The sequence below is a fragment of the Sarcophilus harrisii genome, chromosome 1 (genome assembly GCF_902635505.1).
Source record: "Sarcophilus harrisii chromosome 1, mSarHar1.11, whole genome shotgun sequence".
In the NCBI taxonomy this organism is placed as follows: domain Eukaryota; kingdom Metazoa; phylum Chordata; class Mammalia; order Dasyuromorphia; family Dasyuridae; genus Sarcophilus; species Sarcophilus harrisii.
Genome location: NC_045426.1, coordinates 309,886,798 through 309,905,141, shown reverse-complemented (window position 1 = coordinate 309,905,141; position 18,344 = coordinate 309,886,798). Strand labels below are relative to the sequence as shown.

The following is an 18,344-nucleotide window of genomic DNA, read 5'->3' as shown; positions in this document are numbered from 1 at the left end:
GCCTTCCTGCCTATAAATTCCGACAGTGGGGGCTTCCCGTTAATCCCATAGCAGCCAGCTGGAATGGTGTAGCTGTAGCCTTCCTTCATTTACTTATTTATTTGGCGTCACTCTTCTTGCTATTTTCTTTCCTTCTTTCTTTCTTTTTTCCCTTCACTACCACCGTATTTGGCTGCCTCTTTAGTCGCTGGACTTGCTCATTAAACAGACACACCAAGAATTGTTACCTAAGCGAGCTTGACAGGAAAGAAAGGGCAAGGCAGAGTTAGGGAGGGGAGAAGGGAAGGAAAAGAAAGAGAGTAGGAAGAGAGAGAGAGAGAGAAAGAGAGAGAGAGAGAGAGAAAGAGAGAGAGAGAGAGAAAGAGAGAGAGAGAGAGAGAGAGAGAGAGAGAGAGAGAGAGAGAGAGAGAGAGAGAAAGAAAAGAAAAAAAAAAAAACACCAAACAAACCAAGGCAGCCTGGAGCAAGTCACTTCACACACAGAAAGAATCACTGAACTGAACCGAATGCTGTCCTTATAAACAAACAAACAAACCAGACCTTGTGTAAGAAAAAAGAAAGAAGAGAACTGGGAGGACTTGACAGGAAAAAGGCAAGATTTTTCTACCCACTGGTTTCAGTTTTCCTTCCAGATACACTTGGTGAAGTAAGGAGACTTCTGTTTGCTGACAGAGCCCTTGATTTTTCTTTCAAGATGATGATGTATTTGTGGGTAGGTAGTCTCTCTGTCTCTGTCTCTTTCTCTCTCTCCCTCTTTCTTTTTTTTTCTCCCTCTTTCTTTATTTCTCTCTCCCTCTCTCATTAATACATTGACTTTGGGGCTGTAGATTGTAGCCCAGAGTAATCGCAGGTTGTGTTATGTGCGAGGCGATTATACTGCAGGGAGAGTACGGGAGAGCTTACAGCCCATGTGGCTGCATTTCCAGTGGGAGTTTAAGCAGAACCGGTTCATTAGCATTGAGCTGCAATTTTATTTTTTTTTCAGTTACTGGGGGAAAAAAAGAAACAAACAAACAAAAGAAAAGAAAATGTTGCTGGAATGTATGGCTTTCTCTTTTCTTTAAACACTGATGATCGCGATTCAAAGAAAAAGATCTGTGGTATCCGGCTCAGGCGTGAAGCAGGCACTGCATCACTTGTGGCTGAGCAGCATTTGGCTTCATTACTCAGAGTGGACCCCCGTTTTTAGTATGGTGTGTTGTGGTGGTGGTTGTGGTTTTCAAAAGCCACAACTTATGTCTTGGTGTTTCTCTGGTAGCCTAATATTTCATTGTACTGCATTATATTTGCTTTGAGCATGTGTACTTTAAAAAAAAAAAAAAAAAAAAAACACAGACCAGTGTTGATAATGGGCACTTAAATACACTTATTCTAGCTTTAGTTGATGTAGCTTGTACCAGATTTTTATTGTTCTTACACCTTTGTGGTCAAACCTTGGCAAATTGAGGAATCAAATGAAGGCATTGGGCTGATAGTGCATGATGTCAAGGAGTCAGTTTACTAAAGCATTTAATCTGGTGATGTTGTAATTTAAAAAGAAAAAAAAAATCAGTGAGATGGCCTGTTTTAGGAGAGTGTTTGTCACTCCTTTTCAAGTATATTCATCCTGGGGAAATGATTAAATAGTTTAGTTCTGTCATTAAATGAGTGTACATTAATTTACCGCAAGCCGAAACAGGCCACCTATTCATTGGGGTTCTACTTGAGAAACATTTAGGAAATAAATATCTCCCTTTCTCACTTAATTTTGCTGCTTTTGATGTTCTACAGTACTTAAAAGTAAATCTTCGTTTTACAATCTCTGTTGTAATTTCTTTGGACTCTGTGGAAGCATTAACTTCTCTTAGCTATAGAGAAAGCATCCTTTTTTAGGCTTCTTTGTTAATCGTATCAGCTTTTTATCCTGCCTTGTTATTTCCGTCATCTTCACCAATCAACAAGCCCTATGATTTTGACTAGTTGCTTTTCTTTGCCCTTTTCATGCAACTTAAGCTTCCTTTTCATAAAAGATGCTCATGTTCATTTAAAAAATGTGTCATCTAAAGGTGGGGGGATTTCCCCCAAATATCCTAATTTGTCTCTGGTTGTATATTCATTTCATTTTCAAACTTATCTGCACCTTTAAAATCTGAATGCCATTAGAGATCCTATTAGAAATATAAACTCACAGTTTAATAGTCATACTCTGAACCATAAGCTAAATAGATTTTTCATGTGAGCACTGAGTCCTATAATCACTTCTTTTAAATTATAGAAGACTCAATTTTTCCAATTAGAATATTTCTTAATAGTGATTTTTTTACCTTTTCTTTCGAAAATGAATTGTTAGCACTTTGTCTCAGCATTCATTGCTAAAGACATACAAGTATGTTTTTTTTTAAATAAGTCCTTTTCTTTTTTATGGCTGCTTTCTGTTTAAATAAAAATAAATTATAATTCTTTGATGCTGTGGTGGGATGTAGTTACTCAGTCATACTTTTCCCTGGTGTTGTTAAGTGGTAGGGTTCATTTTATTTATGAAGTTTGCTCTCTGATCTTCTCACTTACTCAGGCATCTGCTGTTACCCTGAGCACAGGAATAAGTAGTTTATGATGGTACACTCTCTCGGGTTCTAAAAGCTTGCTGACCTGCTTTCTTAGTAATTAATCTTTGACCTTTAAAAGCCATGTCCCTCAATTTCTATTTTCTTCTTTCTGACTGATGCTTTATAGTGCTGCATGTTTTTATTAGCAGCATTTATCAAATTGAAAAATGGTTGCTACTTTCTTACACTGCACTTACATATTCTATTTACATCTTTAACTCTGCTTTTTTCGGGTTCCAAAAACTGGCATAGCCCTTAAATTGGAACAGCTGGGTGCATACTGTTTAAATAGATATGAATTAGTGAATAAGCATTAATGTTGTGAGGTTGTTTTGTTTTGTTTTGTTTTTAACACAGACTGCTGCTTCTACTGACTACTATTCTGTAAATAAAGATACTCCGTAACTGGTAGCTCAGTTTTAGTACTGATGTTCTTTTAGGAAAATGACGCTCAGTCATAATAGTTTACAAAAACACTTGCCTGTGTATTAAGATGGACATTGATATACGGCTAAAAATGAGTCTTGAAGTATTGTTAAATATTCATCTTCAGCTATTCATGATACCATATCACAAAGTAATTAAGTATGGACTCTAAATGTTCTCCAGTTCTAATAACATGATTTTTAGGACCTAAAATTATATAAAAATTGAGAATTTGTTTCGAGAATTTGAAGCATACACAGCATTTTCTAATGGTTCAAGGTCTTTTCCTTTAGAACTGACAGAGAACATGCCATTGTGGATTAACACCCATTTAAAACAGAATGTAACCCTCCTAAGACATTCCCACTGATAAAGTTTGTTCATATGTTTCATTTAAATTATTTAGTAGCAGCATTCGCTCATCATTCTCTCTTTCTCTCTGTCAAAAACACTGGGGGTTTTTCCAGAGAGGATAGACAAGTATAATGAAAAAAGATAATCTAGTTTCCTGGTAGTCTGCTAATTACAGGGGTGATTAGGGTTTCTGACCTATGATCTAAGTTCATATGTGGTGCCAGAATGACAGACTCCCAATAAGTCAATCTAGGAGAACTTTAGGAATAATGAAAATAATTTTATCAGCATTCCTTCAGCATTCACTTGATATATCTGGCTCACCCCACCCAAATTATTTCCTTAGGTGGAAAAATTCAGATGGAGGTTGATTCTTAGGAACCTAAACCGTATCTGGTGGACCAAACTATATTCATTCACAATCCCCAGAATCTACTCAAAACAGATATATGTGGGTCTTTTGTAATTTATATAAGTAGAGAACTAACTACTGCTTAAAGAAATATTAATAATGCATATATTTCCCTTCATGAGATCTTAAAAAAATACAGAATTTCTGGGATAGAAAGGGCCCTAGTAGTCTCCATGAAGCTTCCCAACTTCCTAAAAATAACCCCATTTCTTTTATTCATTTTCTCATAGGTTTAGTATGCCTATCATATTTTTTAATCACACATCTTTTCCCTTATCTAGAACATATGTATATACACATATGTGTGTACTTGGGCCTAAGACAGTTGAGGAATAAGCAACAAGTGGAAAGTTTCAACACTGAAAGATGTGTTGCTGGTATTCCTAATTGTTTGAAGCTACTTTTTAAAAATCATTCACTTCTCTACTTTTTGGCAAAGTCATAGATTTAGATCTGAAAAAGACTTTTAAAATCATGTAATCCAACCTCCCTCCCTCATTTTGGAGATGAGGAAACTGAGGTTCAGAGAGATGATTGCTCAAGTTTATATATATATATATATATATATATATATATATATATATATATATATATATATATATATATATATAAATGTTGAAGCAGAATTCAAATCTAGGTTTTCCTGATTCATGAATCCAGTATTCTGTCCACTATGTCACACTACTTTAGAGTCAATTAGGTATTTTCCCAACTGAAAGTATTACCTGCTCATTTGGTTCTATTAGAATCAACTTGAGACAAATGTGAAATAGTTGGAGTTGTACTCTCCTTTCCCCTCTCAACAGTCTTCCTATGTCCTTAAGTTCCATTGATGCTACTTTCTCCAAAACTCAGATTTAGAGGCCATAGAATACTCCAACAAGAATATTTCAGTCTGGGAGATAAGTAATCAATGATTTGGTTTCTGCATGAAGACCTCTACTAGGGAATCTACTACCTCCCAAGGTAGTCCTTTTTCCTTTTGGGTTACTCAAATTTGGGAAATATTTCCTTATATCAAAACTTATTTTTGCCTTTTCACATTTTCCTTCCACTGCTCCTGGTTTTGTACTCCTGTGTCCAAGTAGACCCAATGTAATACCTTTTCATCATTTTGGTCTTCAAATACTTTGATGTCCTCTTGGATCCCCTGAGTATTCTCTTCTCCAAGAAAAAATCTTAGTCACTTCAACTGATCCTCATGTAATCTGATTCCCCGGCTCTTTCATATCTTTATTGCCCTCCTCTGAATGTTCTTCAGCTTTTCAATCGATTGATTAACATTTATTAAGTGCCTAATATATTTCAGGCATTGTGCTAAGCATTGACAATACAAAAAGAGGCAAAAAACAGACACTCCCTTCAAGAAACTTATAATCTAATGAGAGAAACAACATACAAATAAATATTTACAAAGTAAGCTCTTTATAGGATAAATGGGAAATAATAGGATGAATCCACTAGAATTAAGAGGGGTCGGGAAAAACTTCCTTTAAAAAAGAGAATTTTAGTTGAGACTTAAACCTTTACCAATGTCTTTACCAATGACCTTCTTAAAATTGGATCCCCATAATGAAACCCAGTACTGTAATCTAACAGAATCATCACCCCCCTAGATATAACCACTCTGAATGTAGCTCAGTATTATAACTTTCTTCATTGTCAAACCTCATTACTGATTCACTTTGAGCTTCTAGTTTGCTTAAAACATCCAATTTTTCATTTACTATGTCTTACCAATCTTGCATTTTTTGAAGTTGATTTTTAAAATCTAAATATGGGACTTTACATTTCTTTCTATTACCATAATATTATTTTTATTAGATATGTTTCAGCATTTGATCCTCTCAAGATATTTCTGGATCTTAACCCTGATATCTAACAAATTAACTTCTTTGCCTTTTCATATGTAAATTTGATAAGTTAGTCAGATGAGCCTTTATCTAAATCACTGACAAAATATTAAATATCTCTGGGTCAAGCACAGATCCCTGGGTTACTACCCTAGAGATTTCTTTTCAAGCTAGCATCAAACTATTGATGATTACAAATATAGTTATTTAGACAGTTCTGACATCAGTTATCAATATCATTATCTTCACCACTTCCTATAACATAGCATGAAAGACTTTTGTCAAATGGTTTGCCCATATTCATATTATACATGCATGCATACATATACATGAATAAGGCTTTTATTGTATAGTTTCTTAATCATTGATTATTTTAGGAGTTTGAAAATAATTTTTAAAGTAAAAATGATCCATCTTGCTTAAAAAGGTTAGGAACCCCTGTTGCACTCTATAATATTTAGAATTTTGTAAAAATCATATTGCTTTGTGATCTAGTTATTTAAGTTATAAAAATAATTTGCAAAACTAGACCCTATGCTAGTTTAGAAAACCTAAAGATATTCAAAAAACCTTCTACTTTTTTGATTCTCTTATGGAGGGATCAAAGTACTCTTCTCATTATACCAATAGTTGTTAATCAATAATTAATAACTACTTGTTGATTTTTCTCCCCTTGAAGTGTACACCATATCCTGATTCATAAATTTGCCCAATTTTTCTTCCTTAATATGTATATTACCCCTGGGCTGTTATTTTTCAAGATATAGCCTAATTTTTCTTCCTTTTTACTTTGTCTTCATATTCCCAATATAGTACACAGAGATGTTTTTTTTTAAGACTTCACAGTCAACTTTTCTAAATTTCTAAGTAGTACTGATTTAGTGTCCTATTAATGCAAAGTTTTCAATGCTCCTGTCTTGGAAGATTCTAAGGCAACAGAGCAGACTACTCATCTTTGGAGACAGAACTATACTATTGACCATATGAAGGGATGAAGATCCCCAGTCTTCTCAGGAACTAATCTCACTGTAAAATTCAATCTCTTCTCCCTTGGATCTTTTACCTTTTACTTACAAATAGATTCATGTTTTCCCTATAGAAAGGAAGGAAGGAAGAGAGGGAAGGAGGAAGAAAAGAAAGAATTTATCATGACCTTCCATTCAATTGAACTGCTGTCTCTGTGCTACCTTTTACTCCCAAACTTCCTGAAAGAATGGTCTACATTTGTTTTGTTGCTACAACTTCCACAATACACTCTTTTATACTTCCTTACAATCTGTTTTCTATCCCACTTTCTTTACTAAAAATTCTCTGTCAAAGGTCAACAATGACATGCTAATCCTTCTTATCCTCCTTGACCTCTTGACTGGCTTTGACCATCCTCATCTCTTATTGATATTCTCTCCTCCCTTAAGATTACTTCTTTCATCTGGTTTCCCCCATTATGTCTAACCAGATCTTTTTTTTAACTTATTTGTCACACTCATTTAATTTTTTTATGGCCCCAACTTCATACCTCAACCCTCTTCTTTTTTTACACTCTCTCACTCACAATTTTATTAACCCCCATGATGTTGACTATTATGGCTAAACAGATGGATACTACTTTTGTATCTTCTGTCCTGATCTTTCTTTAAGGCCCCCTAAATCACATATTTCCCATTTTTATTGTAAGTGATTATTAGTCAAGTTCTAGATAAGAGATGGTAAGGACCTGAATCATAATAGCAGCTCTGGCTACTAGGAATGCCTCAGATTTGAATTATTTTTTCATCAAAACCGGCTTCTCTATCTAACTTGCTATGGAATGGAATCATCATTCTCTAAATCATTTTTCCCTACAGTATTGAACTTATCTTTGACTCTTCCCTCTCCCTCACTTTCTTTACATGATTAGTTGCTACGTAATTTATTCTTTACTGTATCTAATTGACTAATACAAACTATAACCCTTCAACATCATCAAATAATTGTGTTGTATCTCATGTTATTCTCCCCACAGCCATGTAAAATCAATACTATTGTTAATCCCATTTTACAGATGGGGAAAATGAAGTAGCGAGAGATTCAGTGACTTGTCCAAGGTCACAAACCTAGAATGTGTTTGTGCCTGTGAACTCAGGACCTCCTCACTCTAGTGCCATCTATTGTGTCACCCAGTTTTGAGTTCACTTAAACATGTCTATTTTCCTACAAATCCACCCAAGAAAATCTCCTTCACTAGAAGCTTGTTGTGAATGTTCTTTTATCATAACAAGAATCTCAATATGCTATTCAAGACAGTCAAATTGCTAAGTCCACATCTTCTGGTTCCAGCTGTACATTTTCTCCATCTCCTCCTTTCCATTTCGTCTGCTTTAGATTCACTTCAGTTCTACTTTAGTTATTATTGTTTGCTTAAACTAATTCAGTATCTTCTGAACAGATCATTTTGCATTTTTAGGTTAATCTTCACATACACAGGTAATAATGATAACACATATATGCTATCGCATGCATATACAAATGCATATGTATATACATATATATGTGTGTGCATGTGTGTATGTGCAGAACTACATATACACGTGTACATATGTATGGTTAAAATTTACAAAGTATTTCACACATTACCTCATTTGATCCTCATAACAACCCTGTGATGATATTATGTGATAGCATGTTGTTCTACTTCTGAACTTTCCTTGGTTTCCCCATTGTCTAAATACCTGTTGCCTAAAGTCCATATTCCTTAGCTTGGTACTCATGGCCCTCTACAATCTGACATGATTCTCTTTGTGCACTCTTTCTTGTATTACTAATCTTCATTTTTTTCTTTTTATAATCTTGAAACAGGGTTTATTCGCTGTTAAATACATAATGTAATACATCTAGTACTTTACCATTTCTATGGTTTTATTCCTTTTCTTTTTCATGCTTACAGTACCTTCCTCTCCACTCCCATTCTTCATTACCTGCATGAAGACTGTTTTATTTCATCTTCATCACAACACTGGATGATCTTTTTTATTTGGAATTCTCATCATGGCTTGTTGTGTGTATTTCTCAATTTAATGGTTTATCTATTATACCCACTCCCTCAGCCAAAAAGAATATAAGCAACCGCTTCTGTCTTGGTTTTTGTATTCTGAGAACAATGCCCTGAACATAGTAGGTGCTTTATAAATAGTTCCTGAAGTGACTACATATACTTTATTTTGTTTTCCTTGTAGTGCTGTTATATATATATACATGTATCTAATCTTCCCCACTATAAATTCCTTGAAGTCAGACATTGCATTCTATTTCTTGCATCTCCCTGAATGTCCAGCATATTTGATGCAAAATGTTTTAAGGGAGAAGACCTATGATTTCATTAATATAGGTATTGTTTTACAAGGAAATCCCTTTCAACCATTGAAGACCACTACTATGCTATTCATAGTCTTAGACTATTGTCTGAAGCACTTAATTAAGTAATTAGAGGAGTCCCACAGGACGTATTTATTATATGAAGGACTCAGAGAAGCTAGTTGGCTCAGTGGATAGTTTGGAGGCTTGAATCAGAAACACCCAAGTTTAAATCAGACCTTAGACACATTATTTCTGTGTCCCTGAGCAAGCCATATCCTTTTTTTGTTTGTTTCTTCACCTGTAAGTGGGGATAATGATAGCACCTACCTTGATGGATTATTGTGGGCATGAAATCAGATAATATTTGTTTAAATGTTTACCACAGTGCCTGACACACAGTAGCCTCGCTATACAAATGCCTATTCCTTCATTCTCTTCTCTCTCTCCCCCCTTTTGTTGTTAAATGGTACCCCATCATAGATCTTCCTGACTCTAGGTCCAGCACTCTGTCCACTGAGCTGTCCAGTTACCTCTTCCCAACTTCCCAGGCCAGTTCTATAGCTGTTAACCCATATTACCATTCTGCTATGCTTGTAGTAGGTACTTAATAAACAGTTGTACAGAATTGAATTTAGTTGATTTGGAATATTATCTGAAAAAGTAAAACTTATTCTGGGACTCAATCAATTAATAAAAATTTATCAAGTGTCCACTTTGCGCCAGACACTGTGCTAAGTGTTGGAGCTTTAAAAAAAAAAAGGCAAAAATGGTCCTTGCCTTCAAAAAGCTTATAATCTAATGGAAAAGGAAAGGTTTCCTTACCATATATATGCCTCTTACTTTGACAACCCTTCTCCTTTAATATCCATATTTCCAAGCTTTGCCCAAAACTGATATGAATAAAACATTTGAGGAAAATTTGGAGCTAAGTCTCTCCTCTTCTGACTTTAAAATCCCTCCAAATTCATCAGATACTCAGTTGAAGAAGAAAGCCATCCTGAACTACAGTACCCTTCTGAGTGATCAATGGGAAACTGGACCAGCTGAGAGTTATTAAACTGGGACTTGGCTTGAGATGAACATTATTTCTCTTTCCCTTTCACCTTGCAGCAGTGGCATGAACTTGTAGTCTGACTCTTCCCCAGTACACAGGTAGTTGAGAGGCAGTAGAGTAATACATTATTTTCCGCTTCACTACCCAGAAGCCATTGATGTAAATTGATCGGTACTTTTTTGTATTTTTCTGAAATTCTGTTTACATGAACATTCCTCTTTGTCTGTAAAGTAATTTGTATTATAAAGCCCATCCATTTTTCTTTCCAATCTAATAATGCTACTAAACTCATTGGATTTTTGAGTCCGAAGAATCTAGCTAAAAATATGGTTCAGCTATCTAGGATGCACATATATGCACACACATCATATTTCCTATAAGTTTAAGCACACAATAGGGGCAGCTTCACAACACAGCAAATCCTTGGATTCTGGTTTTTAGATAGGTCCCATTTTCTTTGCAAGGTGAATCTAGTTCATATTAATAAGATTAGTGAGGCAATTTAATGTGCTAGAATAAACTACAAGATTCAGAATCGAAAGGCCTGGGTTTGAATCTGAGATGTGCCTCTTGCTACTTGGGTAACCTTGATAAAGTAATTTAACCTTAACAAAGCTCAGTTTCTTTCTCTGTAAAAGAAGTAAAATGGACTAAACTATGTCTAAGATCCTTTCCAATACTAAATTTATGATCCTTTCTGGGACCAAATTCTTTACAACTAATAAGATTCATGTAGTTTTCACTTTTAGATATTAAGCATAATATTTTGTTTGTACAATCTCTTTAGCTCCAGAAAATACTTAATCTTTGGATAGATTTGAAGGGACTTTGTATTCTTCATTTCACCTTTTGCATGATATTTTAAATTTCTTATGAGCCCGTAGACAAATATGTGATCAAAGGATGAAGATTTGAAAGACATAAGCAAATCAGTTTCCATACAAACCTCAGAGAACAACAAACTGAAAAATTGATATTCAATACCAACAAGATAATTTCACAAAGAAATAGAACATTGTTTTGACAATTGAGGAACACAAAGCTTTTAGGACAAATAGAGAGAAGGATTGTATATTGTGCTTCCATTTATTAGCATAACTATATCTTAGCTAGAAATCCAATGAGATGACTGGGAGACTAAGCGAAAAATTTTTAAAAATCAGAAATAAAATTAGGAGAAATATATTAATTTAACATTTGTCATTTTAAATGGCAGTGGATTTGGTAAAAAGAAAAAAAATCAGCCGAAGTCATTGCATTAAAAAAATTCTTAGTTTTTTTCCAGCAACTTTTGACATTTTCAACTTTTTTACAAATGTGCAAATATATGTATATATATATTTGCACATTTGTGTGATAATTTAAACATGTATATATGCCATATGTATGTATTTGCATATATGCATTACGAGAGAGCAAAAGAGAATACCAGCATCATTTCACTGTTCTATTCATAATTTTCATATGTATTTATATTTCACATAGGTGGACAGATAGTTTATTTAATCTGCAAGTGGAATATTTATTTTTTGGCCATCCAGACTTTCTTCTTTAGCACCCAGACTTGATTCAAGTCTGTAGTGGAAATGAGAAGGAGGAAGAGTCAGTGTTAGAAAAGAAAGAATCCATCTGTTTGGGTATATATCTGACTATGTATGTCTATAACTCTGAATTCAGAAACCAAAAAAAATAAATTATCTGTTGAATTACTTGTCAAACTGCATTATCTTTACTCTTGTTCCTGTCTATTAACATGAACTCTAAGGAATTGGCTATATGTAATTTCTTATGGCTTCAGCATCAAAACTCCAACTCTGAGAAAATTCCAAAACAAGGAATAATAGTTGGTAAATTCACTAATTAGAGATCTTTATTATGAAAGCTAAATAATGTGTTTTAAATTATATCTATTTATAATGTATACACAGGTATATGTATATTCAGGGAATCTATGGAAATTCATAAATAAAAAAGCAAAGTATTTAAATTTTCACAGAGTAATCTGGGTCAGTAAATATTTATTAAATGCCTGCTTCATGCTAAGCATTATATTAAACTCTGGGGATGCCAAAAAAAGGAATTCTTACTCTCAAAAAGCTCAGTCTTATGGGGTAGGGGTAGACAACATGAAAAAATATACATATATAAACTCATGATGTGCAAAATAAATTGAAAATTATCAGGGTAGTAGAATCTAGGAATGGGAATCAAAAAAGTTTTCCAGTAGAGGTGAGATTTTGCTTGGCACTGGAAAGAAGCTGTGGGGTGGAGATCCAGAGAGAGGGAGAACATTACAAGCATGAGGGACAGCCAGTGAAATTTTTCAAGAGTCATGACAGTGTGCATCTTGTTCTGGATACAACAAAGAGGCCAGTGTCTTTGGATCAAAGAAAATGTGGAGGTTGGGTAAATTTAAGGTGTAAGACTGGAAATGCCCAGAGAGGACAGGTGGTAAAGGACTTTGTCAGCAAAGGACTTTATATGTGATTCTAAAAGCAATAGGGAGCCACTGAAATATGTGTATTAAGACATGATGGGGAAGATGATGACATGGCCAAATCTGTGCTTTGGGAAGATCCTACTCTAATGGAGAGAGACTTCTGACATAGAGCTCAAACAGCAAACTATTAATACAGGTATGTCATGATGAATACCTGAACCAGAATGTCAGGGGAGAGAAAGGGATATGTGTGAAATATGTTACAAAGGTGAAATCTATGGACTTTTGGTAATGGATTGAGAATATGGGTGAGATTGACAAGTAGAAGATGATTCCTGGGGTATGATCTGGGTGACTGAGTATAATAGTACCCTCATAGAAGTTGAGAAAGAAGGAGGGTTTTAGGGAAAAGATGATGAATTTGACTTTGAACTTGTTGAGTTTGCTATCCAACAGGCAATTCGAGATCAGACATTATAAGTCAACAGAAACATTGGGGCTAGAGAGGCAGATCTGAGAATAACAAACATGGAGATAATAATTGAATCTATGGAAGCTGATGAGATCACTAAGTAAAATAATATAGACAGAGAAGGAAATGTCAAAGATAAAGCCCCATGCAAAACACAAGATTAGTGAGCATGATTTGCGTGAAGATCCAGCAAAAATCTCAAAAGGAATGATCAAAAAGGTACGAGAAGAATTGTGATAGAGTAAGGTCCTGAAAACCTAGAAAGAATAGAGTATGAAGGAGAAGAGAGTGATCAACTGTGTAAAAAGGCTATAGAGATGTCCTGTAAGGGGACTGAGTTAAGGTCATTAAGTTTGGCATTGAAGAAGATATTAGTAAAATAAAAACACAATACACATATTTTGTGTTTATCACTCTAATTATTAATATATTTGAAATAATTTATATTGATGCTAATTCTCTACCATGCTACCTATTTTGCTAACATTACTTTGTATTTTGTCAGCTGACATTATTTTATATATATATATATATATGTATGTTGTATATATGTATGATACATAGTATATAATAAATACAGAATAATTTTTTTAAAAGAAGATGTTAATAACTTTGGAAAGAGCAATTTTGGTCCTTTGATGAGGTCATAAGTAACCTTTTGATAATTTAGAGAGTAAAGGGAAAAAGAGAAGGCACCTACTATTATTGACCGTTAAAGAGTTTAACTCTAGTTTAACTATAAAAGAGAGGAGAGATAAGGAACAATAATTAGCAAGAATGGATAGATCAAGTAAAGTGTTTTATTTTTTTTTAACATGAGGGAGAGATGGACAGTAGAGAAACAGGAGAGAAATGGAAGCTTAATGAAAGAGTGGGAAATCCAAACAGGGACGGGGGGAGGAGGGGGAAGAGACGGAAGGGCAATGTGCCGGAGAAGAGGAATGGAATTCCTCCTATGCACATAGAAGGGTTTATCTTGGTGAGGAGAACCACCTCATTAAGTAATACAGAGGCTGAAAGAGAAGACAACAGAAGGCATCTGGGTGATATGAGGTGAAACATAAGAGAAAAGAGGGTGATTTCTTAAATAAAATAAGTAGTAAATAACTCTATTAATTTTTCTGTCTTCTATAAATTTATTATGTATTTTGGCATTCATTTTACAAGCAAGGAAACTGAGACTAAAAGAGGTAAATGAAATATTTTGCTCTAGATCCAAGAGCGAGTAAGTAATAGATTTGGGGCTTGAACCTTTAAAGTAGTATATTCTTTCTAGCAAACAAACATCTAGTTATAGAGAGCTAATCATTCTGCCTATGGATACTATTTGAGATACCTGCAAGTATGAGATATATGGTAAGATAGATTAAGATAAATAAATCTCTTACATCAAGAGAAGGACTGGTAACAGCCATAAATATCTCAGAGCATCCTGCTAAGAATCATCAGGACTTATATTCGAATCATCAGGACTTTCACTTGTAGTGAAAAGAGAGGAGTCATGGAGTAGGGCAATCACTTCTCATTGGCCTTTACATATGAGAATGTATAGGAGTATAATTTTAAATTCTTACATCTCTCCCTCTCTTCCCTGTCTTCCCCCACCCCCAGTTAATATGCACCTAAACAAAGAGATTTTGCTACTATTCTTAAAATTATATCTGAATATGTGGGGTATTCCATAAATCTTAGTGCATTTTTGAGCCTTTAAAAGTGCATTAAGAAAAAGTTGCAAAGTACACCAAGACTCATGAAACACTGTATATTGCATACACCACATATCACTGTTGACTTTTTTCCCCTCTAGATCTATATTATAGGGACAAACCCAAAGATCAAATATATCAAAATTTGGAAACTTCATAGATTTTGTATGAACTTGTTTTGGAAGGAGAAAGGGTTTAGTGTGGGGAGCTTTGAATAAAACATGCTGCCTTGTACAACAGACTGCTTATTGAATAAACCTAGGCTTTGGGTTAGTAGCTTCAGAAATACAAAACAGTTTAATAATAAAGAGCCTTGTTAGGAATTTCAAGTATCTTCAAGGACATTTGACTTGAATGAATTCTATGGTGGAGTATTCAAGTAGAGCCAGACTGTTGTTAATCTCATATATTGAAGGGCTAATCAAATGGACAAGTGCTGCCCTTGAGAGCAGGGACACAATTAGTAAATCTAGGGCTCAGAATAGTACTGAGTGGATCCTTTGCTTAAATATACACTGTGTTTGTACATAGTCTTTATAGTCCTTTATGATATATACCATTTAAAATTGGCTTAAAATTCAACTCTGTTCTTTTCTTGGAAATTCAAGATCAAAATGGCACTTTTCTGCTTTTCCAAAAGTGAGGAAAATATACCCTCAAGTGACTCTTAGAATACGTCATTCTTTAACCTCTGAAGTTGTTGTTATGATTTTCTGAGATCTAAATTAACGTAAGCTATTAATAAACTTTGTAACAGTTAAATATGTCAAAACTGATAATGGCACCAATAAGCATAGTTGCAGGGATCTTATCAGTGAACTAGCTCAATATATGCCTTGATCAGGAATCCCTTCTATAGTATTCTTGACAGGTGGTTATCTAGCCTTCTCTGGGAGTGATGGGAAATGTACCATGTTCCAAGGGAGCCTGTTCCAATTCAAAACAACTCTCATTTAAAGGAAGATTTTTTTTTATATTGAGTCAAACTCAATTTCTACCATTGCTTCTAGTTTTGTTCTCTCAAGCTAAACAAAATTAGTCTAATTTTTTTTATTTCTTTCTTCAATTTTGGTCCATACTTATGGTTTTGTCATTGTAAGAAAACTTCCTACACTGAAACTCTATGCAATGATAGATATTGGCAACTTCTCTGCAATTTGTAGTCTTAGCATGTCCTTGGGGAACTGAAAGATTAAGTAACTTTACGTGGTCACATGATTAATATGTTGTGGAGAAAAGACTTAAATCCAGGTCTGATTCCAAAGCTGGCCTTCTGTCCATTACAACCATGGTACCATATCTAATCTTTCTTCCTCATGACAGGCCTTCAAATATTTAAAGATGATCATCATACCCCTACCTTTTTCTCTTCTTCAAGCACATTTTAGTTCTTTTGGCTGGACCTTTACTAAAGATAGAGTTTAATGGGACCATCTTTAAACCTAGCAGAGCTAATTGTTAAATTGGGGGGTTGAGCATTTACTCTTCAAATCTGTAGTAGCTATGAATAAATATAGCCATGCGACTGTATGGGATTGCCAAGAGACAGATAAAAGAAAAGAAAACCCAGGATCTAATCTTGATGGACAACAAGTAAGGTAAAGTTTTTGAGGGTGCAGAAGATGAGTTTTATTTTCCAAATCAGGTTGAAATGGACAGTGGGACACCCTGATGGAGAATTGATTAAGGAATTATTAAGAGGGTCTAGAAATCATGAAAGAGATTAGATCTGTATATGTAAATTTGAAAATCATCTATATAAAAATTATCATTGAACCCATGAAATCAAAGAAAAGAGAGAAGGGCAAATGACAATCTTGTGGGTACCTCTATACTTAGTGAGCATGACATGAATGATAAATTAGCATAAAGGAGCTGAGAAAGAATGGCTGCAAAAGGATAACTAAGAGAAAATAGCGTAATATGTTTAAACATTACATACTAATAAAATGAAAACTTTTCAAGTGTAAGGACTCTTACAACTTGTCTTTTCATTCAACATCCCGATGTATGAGGTATATCATAAATGTTCATTGAACCCAAAGGAAGAGGGATTATCCAGAAGAATATGATCCCCAATGTCAAAAGCTGCAGAGAGATGAAGGATAAAAATTAAGAAAAAGGTCTCTGATTTTCAAAGTTAAGATAACATTTAAAAACTTTGAAAGAGCAATCTTAGTGGAATAGTAGAGTTGGAAAGTAAATAACAAGATCTTGAGACATTCTAGGCATTTAATGAAAGGTAGGTAAACTATAGAAAGTTAATTTGGGAATGGCAGAGTGAAGAGAGAGCTCTTTGTTTATTTGTTTGTTTTTAAAGATAGTGAAGACTTGAGTCATTTCCTGATTTAACAGTCCCTTATCTTTTAAAAAAGAAAAAAGAAAATGTGGTTAGTCAGACATGACTTTTTCTTAATGAATACAAGCTGGCTCATACAGATCACTACTTTCCAGTCTTTCTAGAATTTTGCCTAACATTGACATCAGACTTATATGTCTGTTGTTCAAAGGAACTACCTTCTAGTTTAGAAAAAAATAGTATAGTATTTGTTCATTACCAGATTCACTATTCCCCATTATCCATGGGTCCTCAAAGAGGAGCTTTGATAGTTGTGACCAACATTGTGATGATAAACTTATTTTATATAGTTGTAATTGTCTAACCCCTGAATAAAGAAGAATCCATTGATTAAGCCTGTGTACAAAAGCTTTCCAGGTTATTAAGATCATCATAACTTGAATTTTGCTGGCATATACTTAAAGCACTCAGGGTTATCTCCATTCTACAAGAAGGCATTAAGGTAGGATTTTAGTGAGAATATAAATAAAATAATACATGAAATTGTATAACACTTTATAGTTGACAAAAACCAAGTATTTTGGGATAGTGTAAAGAATAACATATTTGAAACTAGAAGAAGTGGGTTTGAACCCCTGTTCTATCAATTTATTATTTGTGTGATCTTGAACAAGTCACCTCAGAGTTACAGATGTCAACCTCTTCATGGGTTAAATGAGTGGGTTGGGCTAGATGACCCCCAAACCCCCTTCCAGGTCTATGTCTATGATCCAAGAAATTAATTTTTTTCTGAATCTCATACGATTTTGACTATATTCTATGATGGAGATATAGTTCAGGTCATTCTTTATTTGACAGATAAGATACATGAGAATCAAAAGAAGTGACATACAGAGTTATTAATTCCCATAAAAGGAGTTCAATGTATCTTTAGCATTTACTTGAAGTTATTGTTGAGTTCAAATATGAAGGAAGTACTTTTAAAAATTTGAATCATTCTATAAATATCAATGGTTGTTATATGGTAGCACAGATTTGTTTTTTATTATGGTCTTTTATTTTTTCAAATATATGCAAAGATAGTTTTCAGCATTCATCTTTGCAAAACCTTGTGTTCCAAATTTTTTCTCCCTCTTCTTCTCCCTTCCCCCTTGCCAAGACAGCAAGCAATGTGATATAGGTTAAACCTATGCAGTTCTTCTAAACATGTTTCGACAGTCATCATCTGTGCAAGAAAAATCAGATCAAAAGAAAAAAAAAGAAAGAAAAGAAAAACAAACAAACAATAACAAAATGAAAATCCTAGCTTTGATTCATATTCAATCTCCATAATTCTCTCTCTGCATGTGGATAGCACTTTTCCATCCCAAGACTATTGGAATTACCTTGAACCACCTCATTGTTGAAAAG

The 18,344-nt window shown here is 34.3% G+C and overlaps 1 protein-coding gene across 21 annotated transcripts in view; it reads left to right on the top strand.

The window, feature by feature from the left end:
• Positions 1 to 18,344, top strand: part of RBFOX1 (RNA binding fox-1 homolog 1) — a 1,689,737-nt gene that overhangs the window by 1,072,781 nt on the left and 598,612 nt on the right. Inside the window, exon 1 of one of the 21 annotated variants that reach the window (XM_031951699.1) lies at positions 420 to 712. The exons of the other annotated variants lie outside the window; for them this stretch is intronic. Within the exon in view, the coding sequence (XP_031807559.1) occupies positions 695 to 712 (18 nt within the window). The 5' untranslated portion in view covers positions 420 to 694. Of the gene's footprint in view, positions 1 to 419; positions 713 to 18,344 lie in introns of those variants that run through there. 21 annotated transcript variants of the gene reach the window in all.